Below are 8,817 nucleotides of genomic sequence, written 5' to 3'. Positions count from 1 at the left end.
TGTATTATATATATATATTATTATAATATATATATATATATATATATATGTATGTATGTATATATGTATATGTATATATATATATATATGTATGTATGTATGTATGTATGTATATATATATATATTATTCAAGCATTCTTGTATATGATTTCTAATATGTCCTATGTTGCGTTGCTTTCCCACTCCGTAATGTGGTAGGGATTTACTTACGACATAAACAGCAAGCAGCCACTGTCAACACGCCAGTCTTCATCTCCTTTCGTATCCTCATGACGATATCGCTTGCCACTTTCCTAGAATTCGTCTATTTTGTACCAGGAATAACATATATCGATCGATGGATAGTTTGGTCTGTCCTTCTATGATTTTTTACGTCACCCCTCCATACGCTGTTACACTAGCTCCTGAGTATGAATATCAAAGTAAAGCCACTGGTGTTGTTGTGCTAACCAATATATAAATTTATCAGTCTACGCCCAGGTCCGCTCATTTATATATTGAAATACAGCGACCAGCAAATGACGATGATGTTGCGACATAAACTGAGAAACGTATTCCACACCGTCCCCGGTTATTGTTTATGTACTATTTTTATATATATTTCTATTTATATATGTTCACATCTCTATATTATATTTATGTATTAAGAAAAAAAAATCCCCTGGACACGCCGACACGGTGACGGAGCCCCGCGGAAGTCCGAAGGAGACCCGCCGCAGGTCGCAGGTCGCAGGAGCTTGTTCAAAATGTTGACTGCTGGAGGCCTGGAGGCTGGACTCGCTGGAGTGCTGGACCGAATAAGGCGAATACCGATACCACATCGTCGTCACAAGTCACGACGTCACAGAAACCGGGTATGTAAATAGTTGCTACAGTGACGACCAATCACAACACATAGGGCTTTTTGAAAGCCTGTCTTGACTCTTGAGTTCTACTGTCTTCTAGTAAGTTCTTTCACATTGGAAAATCAACATTCATTTGAGCTCTCAAAAATGTAAGCATGTTTTTTTTGTTGGTTTTTTTACAAAACATTAAAAATGCATCAGCTGTTCTGATTAAAATATAAGGCTATGATCAGCACTGTCAGCACTCATCAGCCTTATAATATGTATTTAAATAAACATAATTATATAAATAGCACACATGCTGATGTGGAAGACTGAGGAAGGCGCCAGGCAGAAGCAAATGGTTTATTTAGTTTACCGGAGTTGTTTTGCCCGCAGTCTTTCAGTGATGCAAGTTTAGTTATAATTTCATACGCGCTATCGTAACATGCTTATATCACTACCTGTGAGGCTGTGCATTATAAACTGAGAAGGCTACGGCTCTATCTGTAAAGAACTTGATTTCAATATCAAGAATAATTCTGTGCTGGTTTTGTCAGCATGTGTCCTTTATAATTATGCGACAGCGAAACAGTTGCTGCTGACATGCGAATGAAATTTCAAAATTAGGACAAAAACAACCTGTATATAAAATCCGACGAAACAGTACCAAATAAACGAAATCAAGGTTATTGCAGATTACAATACCAAGAAAAAAATTGTGCTGGTTTTGTCAACATGTGTGCTTTATAATTATGCCACAGCGAAAAAATTACTACTGACATGCGAATGAATTTAGGACATGAACAACCTGTATATAAAATTCGACGAAACAGTACTAAATAACCGAAATCAAAGTTGCCATGTACTGTCTGTCACGAATGAAAGCAGAGATTATTTTCCTGTTTGATATAATATGCCATCAATAATCAAACCTACCCTTCCTTGGTCACCTTGTGACCATAAAAGCGATTATATAATTAATTCAGCGGGGATTACCAATTGACTCATTTGTACACCTTGTATCGCTTGTTAATCCTGGTTTTAAGCGGAATTTCTGGTCAAGACATATCTTCTTAAATGACTGAAACCTGGATTGCTACTCTCAACTTGAATATAGCTATCATATTGCTTAATACAAGCAAGCATGGAAGTATTTCTACGAGGTCTTTTTGCTGATATCCTGCCACCGGAAGTGGTATCGCGTTTAAGCAAATTTGTACCCTCGAAGTGTGAGAGATGTGCAAATGTATGGAACGCCCAGCAACGAAGATCAGAGGGTGACGACCCACCCTATATATTCTGGTCCGCATGCAACGTGTGTAGGAGAATATTATGTACGGAATGTCTTTGTGTAACTTGTTCCACTTGTGGGAGATGCTCTAGCTCAACGAGTTTCACTGAATTTGGTGGTGGAATGAATTACGGTGACTTCTGCGATGAATGTATACGTGATGATTGGGATTATCAGCATCCGGACTTTATCGACTATGATGAGTTGGAGTTTTAATAAATTTTATGGTGGAAACTATGGCGACTACTGCAATGGATGCACTCGTAATGATTGGGAATTTGAACATCCGGATTTTATCAATTGACGGCGCGGAAGAAGAAAAACTGCAATCCCATGCCGTACGTTAGGGGGGAGAGTGGAAAAGACTGATATCATCTCGCAGACCTTCAAGAGTATGGTGACAGCGAATCGACTATAGGTACCTCGGAGATTTTTCATTTCTCTAAGTTGTTCAGCAGCTTGATGGATGAATTGCGTTTTTGTGTTAACTCTATTTAGAATACATCAAGTTACGCTCGAAGAAGTAGAAGACTATAAGGTTGTATTGAAGGTAGTAAGTTTATGCACACTCATTGCATTGAAAACTCGTGGTGCGTCTTGTACGGCTCTGTGTGACGGTTGAACTGAAAGGTCAGCTATAAAATTACAAATTCATCTGTTATTACATAAAAATCGATGAAAAATTGGTCGAAATGATCAATTCGCATACGGCCATGGGTGCGAATATAGGGGTGCTGGCGCGACCTCTGTCCACGGCAGAGCCAGCTCCCGCTAGCTCTTGCCTATCTACTGCCACCATCTTGAATGTGCTGGTGCCGATGCGAAAGGGATATTATTGCTACTACCGTAATGACGATACTAAATGAATATACATCAATACTGTTATTTCTATTTTATCTATAAGTTCAATATTATTGTAAACCTATATATCCCCTATATTAGGTTATCCGAATTGTTTGTAACACCCCGTATCGATCGAATGTCGTAAACCCAGGTATATATACAATTTTTTGTTAGCTTTTCTTTTCTACGCAAGAACAGTCTTACGCATCAACTATTAGCATACAACGTTTGGAGTGATTTCTATAGTATTTATCTCGCATTGTTATTGGTGATACCCTTTTCACATACAATTAACAACTGTGTAATACATCAATCTCTACTTATTTATTTATACGTGTCTTATCAAGGGATCTTCAATGAGTCATCACTTTTATATTCTATATTTTTTCCAAAAAAAAATCTAAAGCAGTGTCGTAAATAGATTGAACCCTTTTTCCCTACAACCAATGCGCTCAACATTTACGACATCATGTTTCAAATTTAATTTGCATCGTCGGAAACTCGGCATACCCTATACGTCACAACCCAACCAGCCTTCTGGTAGTATTTGGATACACGTGCTAAAATAAATATCAATGTCAAGTTCTGTAGCAGGGTATCATTTTGCGATCAATCCTTTCAGGGAAATAGATATAGGCGTACACGTTGCTTGCCAATCCCAATACTATCACCTGAGCTTATCTAGGTGTTGCTTTAATAGTATACAATAAACACCTGCATATAACTGCTTGTCCCTTAATATATTTACATAGCATATCTACCATACATAACGTACAACGTACCCTATCAATATGACGAAAACCAAATCACAACGCAATCGCAAGGCCGTTGCCATGCAGCAGGAGAAAGAACAGAAGACCATTACACAGGCTAAGAAAGTATTAGCCGAGAAGGTTGTAGCTGAGACCACAGTATCTCTTGCACCTGGGGTGAAGCAAAGTGTAGTTAGTGAACTCAATAAGAAGTGGACAAATAAGCAGAGGGTATTGATCTTCTCATCGAGAGGCACTAGTTTCCGAGCTAGACATCTGCTGACGGACCTGAGGGATCTGACACCGCACAGCAAGCACGATGTTAAGCTGGACAGGTGAGTGTGTGTTTTTGTGGTCTCTATAGAATATGTATGTGATAGTAATGCGGGTTTTCAATTTGTAATCATGTTTATGGGCTGATTCTGCTGATGTGAATATTCATTCGCTACAGCATGTACGTTGAACGGAGCTCTGAACAAATAGTATGTGTTCTACATGTGCTTCTTGTGGATGTGATGATGGGTACAGATGTGCTATTTTTCTGACAGATATATATGTACTCATGTAATGTTACTTTCGAAAGGATGTACATTGCACTTGTATATATATATATAAATATATATATATATATATATATATGTGTGTGTGTATGTATATATATACATACTTATATATATATATATATATTTTGTGTGTATATATAAGTGGTTAACCAACTTGCTACTACGGGGATATCACAAAACTGCGATCTATGGGTTCGATTCCCCTATTTCCAAAAAAAATTATGTGATAGCATGTTATATATATTGTTGGCTGTGGACGTGGGTGTATGTGTGGGTGTATATATATATGTGGATGCAGGTGTAGGTGTATGTATATGTTTATATTTATTTATATATTCATGTATGTATGTGTAGTTTATATACAAATATATATATGTAAATATACTGGTAGTTATATGTGTACTAAAACTGCTATCTGATTATATATATTAACGTATGCACGTGTGTTATAGACTTATATATATGTATCTGGACATGAGTGAGTATAGGAGTGTAGACATTATTGATGTACGTATATGAATGTGTATGTGTGTGTATGTTTGTATATGTATGTATAGATGTTTATAATGTATGTATATATATTTATATATATATAGCTTTGTGCATGTTATGAGATTGGATTTTCGCTTTTATCTATAAGTTTCATATAGATGATCTTGAGTATTTAGGGAAGCATGTGCATACATCTCGAGAGAAGTTATGTTTACATTTTTAGTAGTGAAGTATATGAGGAGTACATGCGTATATGTATTATAAAGTTGTACCGAGTGGTGAGTACAGATATACACATATACATAGACATATGTGCATATACCTGTGCAGTCTCATATAAAGGCGAATGATTGCTAATTTCGTGCTGATGAATGGGGCTTCTAACACCTTACATAAATTCCCAAATAGAGTATGTATATGCACTAGATGGTAATATGTATGCTTGCCACGCATGTTTAGGCAATGTGTGTTTATTCTGTACAACCTACACGTACTTTGCCTAATTGGGGGAATATTTGTACCTCCGTGTACTTCCTGGTATCGGCAACCGATCTCTCCACGGATTACGCCAAAGGATTGAAGTTTTGGTTCGAGATCTTGTAAACGTTTTGTTGGGTGTTTGCTAAATGGTCTCATGGACTTGTACTGGCCCACTCCGACTCCTGACTACGAGCAGACAGAATGGACTGTTTTAGAAGAACAGTATGCTTCTGCGTAGCACGCTCAATGCGTTTTATCGCGTCGATATTGGATTGATGTGTATTTGCATACCTATATGTACATCTATATGTATGTGTATCGGAAACGCTTCTTCCGCACGGTTGTAGTTCTACTATGGCTCCTTGTAGTTTTATTGTTCGTCCGCAATTTAACTCGTTTACCTGAAATGGCCGAGCATGCATATCTATGCGTACATGTTCGATATAAATAGAAGTAATAGTGTATGCATGACTGCCATTCTATATCTCAGTCTGTGTATTACGTCCGCCCTACAGAAAGGACCAGCTGAGCATTGTCAACGAGGTGTGCGAGCTCAAGAATTGCAACAACTGTGTCTTTCTAGAGATGAAGAAGAAGCAAGATTTGTACATGTGGCTGTCCAAGACCCCCAACGGTCCCTCTGCAAAGTTTCTGGTGGAGAACGTACACACTATGAGTGAACTAAAGCTGACCGGAAATTGTCTCAAGGTATGACCGCCTTTTCTATACATGTTGAGTGTTTGTGCGAATAGATGCACCTCTATTGCATACACAGAGCTCGATAAGAACACTGTTAACGGTATAAACAGCAAGATGGCGCAGCTTCCCCTTTACTGCTTCTAATCTCTGGCATCCTCGGTACATATAGGGCTCGAGACCCATCCTATCGTTCGACAAGAACTTTGATAACGAACCGCATTGGGCGCTGCTCAAAGAGCTTTTGCTGCACTCGTTCGGCACACCGTATCATCACCCCAAGAGCAAACCGTTTGTGGATCGTGTACTGAGTTTCTCCATCGCTGACGGTCGTATTTGGTTCAGGAATTATCAGGTACTGTCTCAAGTGATTAGCCTTCACTCTACCACTGTCATATAAACAGAGTACCCATGCTCTAAGTACGGAATGGAATAGTGTTCATGAAAGTACAATATGTACACATGATCCCAAAGAACATGAAGCGGTGCTAATAAGAGCATTTCAATCCAACCCTTTTATATGTCTAGTGCTGTGATACGTCGCGAACTTCTGATGCACTTCCGTTCTATATGTATACTTACCGAGTTAGTGTCTACCTGATGGATGCCAATCGCCGCAGCCACACTCATACTCACGCCGCAATCACGTATTCATCCTCTGCATCATATTTTAGATCATCAAAACTATGGGACCCAAACGCACCACGGACACCTCTCTTGTTGAGATTGGTCCTCGATTCTGCATCCAACCCATCCGAGTTTTCAGTGGGAGTTTTGGCGGACAGACGCTGTATGAGAACCCTGAATATAGATCACCTAATGAGGTATGTAAGCATGAATCCCATCCTGGCACTGCTTCCTCCTGATAACTCCTGGTGCTGTACGAATAAGCCCACGTCTGGGTGGTCCCTTGTTTATAGCAACTTAGTTGAGTTATGGGTTACCTGCATACTAGTTCCAGCTTAGTTTGTTTAATTGTAAGTGCTTTTTAATGTGTTGTGCAATAAAATGCATAGGAGCGATGATTGCCTCACAGATATGGATACGGATATCTGATGTATATACCCACATCATCAGAGGTATTTTCTCTTCAACTCAATGTCTCTCATGTCGCATTAACATACACACAGCTTCGATCAGAGATAAAGAATGCCCACAGCGAGAAATACAAACTGAGGCAGAATGCACAGGCCAAGTACGATGAGAAGGTGGCCACGTTCGATATGCCCGAAGACCCTCTTGACGACATTTTCAAGGCTTAGAAAATACACTCGTTGGAATAGGCCACTGGACCATATTCTTAACATATAAATAAATATAGTAAAAGATCACAGCTTGCTGTTTGGAGTTGTTGCTTGTGCCTTATTGTTTGTCGGACATTTTTTTTCGACGTCGGAAACGGCACAGGTTTTTTTTGAAGTAAGAGACTCAATTCTAGAACTAATATGCACGTAGATGCTGATCTGCCGTGTCAAAGAGGACCGGGAAGACCCTCGACGCGCCAAAATGGGTGTTGAGCATAGAATGTCTGTTGTGAAAGTGATATCATTTGCAAATGACCGTGCTAGATGTGGAGCTCGTTCCATTGGACAGTTTATGAGCTTTATGAGCCAGGTATGTACTCTGACTCGGGAGTTTGAGCAACAGTATATTCAGGCAGCGGTTTTGAGCCTACATACCGAAGAGGGAAAATAAAAAAATATCTATCGAATAGTTGATGTGCCTAGTGAATTGGTGAGAACACTTAACTCAAAAATCAAGAGCAGCTTGTAGTATTCTGTGCACACAACGGGTGCTTTTGAGTACAAACATCATACAAAGTGTATAATTCCTAACTTTAAATAACAAATAGCCTCCTTCAATGAGGTGAAATAACGAAGCATTTTCAAAATGCACTTATATACTTATTCAGAGGGAAAGAAAAGTCAAAGTTTTATATACTTCAGATTTAAAATATACGTAGAACAAAACAAAAGGTCCTTTACCACGTATAATACACTCGGAACTTGGAGCTCTCAGGATTTCAGCCAGAAAAATTGCTAGTGAACTTCCAATTGAAATGTAGAATCTGGAGGCTTGAGGTTCGTAAATAAAGGTTATCAGAGATCTCAGCATTTGTCCAAGATCTTGCCTGTCTATACATCTATTAGGCCAGGGGAAGGGGCAGACTTGTGTGTCGTGCGGAAAATAACCCCACATAATCAAATGAGAGCACTATTTTATTCTGTTTAATATCTAATCAACCCGACCGAACGTTGTGTTTATTTCTGTATAAAGCTTTCGGAGCCACAAAAACTAAATTGTATCAAGTAGTTGGCGAAAACTATCAAGCCTTCATAGTGAGCCTAGTGAGCTATCACACACGAAATTTGGTCACCAGGAGATTCCGGAATTCTTATAGTTGTGCACTTAAATATCATTTCAATACAAATCTTCCTCCCTCTGTATGGCGCCAGCAGTGTTCACAAAAAAAGAAAGAGAGAAGAGAGATGAGTCAAGGAAACGAGTTGAGAAATTGAAGATGTTCATTTATTGTATTTTTATCTCGCAACAGATTTGACAATATCAGAGTACTTCCTGTAAATGTCAGTGCGTGAAAATAAACTATATGAAACAGAGTGCAAATCAACTTCGATAGTTTCAGGGACGGTTATACCACAACTCAGTGCATTTGAAAATTCAGAGATATTTCCAAGTCATCACAGAAAGGAGATGAGTCGAGGGAACGAGTTGGAAAATTGAGGGTGTTCATATGCTAATTTATTGTGACGCACTCCCGAGAGTAGATTGATTTCCTTGAACCACTCTCAAAAGTTGATTGCGTTTCTTGACTCATTCCTGAGAGTTGATAAAGATCTTAGCTCACTCTTTGA

General features: G+C 38.8%; 1 protein-coding gene across 1 annotated transcript; it reads left to right on the top strand.

Annotated features, from left to right (window-relative positions):
• Positions 1-3,573: 3,573 nt before the first annotated feature.
• Positions 3,574-7,272, top strand: SARC_09812 (ribosome biogenesis protein BRX1). Its single transcript, XM_014296161.1, has 5 exons — positions 3,574-4,048; positions 5,764-5,956; positions 6,117-6,299; positions 6,619-6,768; positions 7,075-7,272. Exons 1-5 carry the CDS (start codon positions 3,753-3,755, stop codon positions 7,204-7,206), a joined length of 954 nt encoding a protein of 317 aa, XP_014151636.1. The 5' UTR covers positions 3,574-3,752; the 3' UTR covers positions 7,207-7,272.
• The last annotated feature ends 1,545 nt before the right edge of the window (positions 7,273-8,817 follow it).

The sequence above is a fragment of the Sphaeroforma arctica genome, assembly GCF_001186125.1.
Source record: "Sphaeroforma arctica JP610 unplaced genomic scaffold supercont1.1051, whole genome shotgun sequence".
Classification (NCBI taxonomy): domain Eukaryota; class Ichthyosporea; order Ichthyophonida; genus Sphaeroforma; species Sphaeroforma arctica.
Note: the sequence above shows the minus strand (reverse complement) of the source record. Positions and strands in the feature narration are given on the sequence as shown.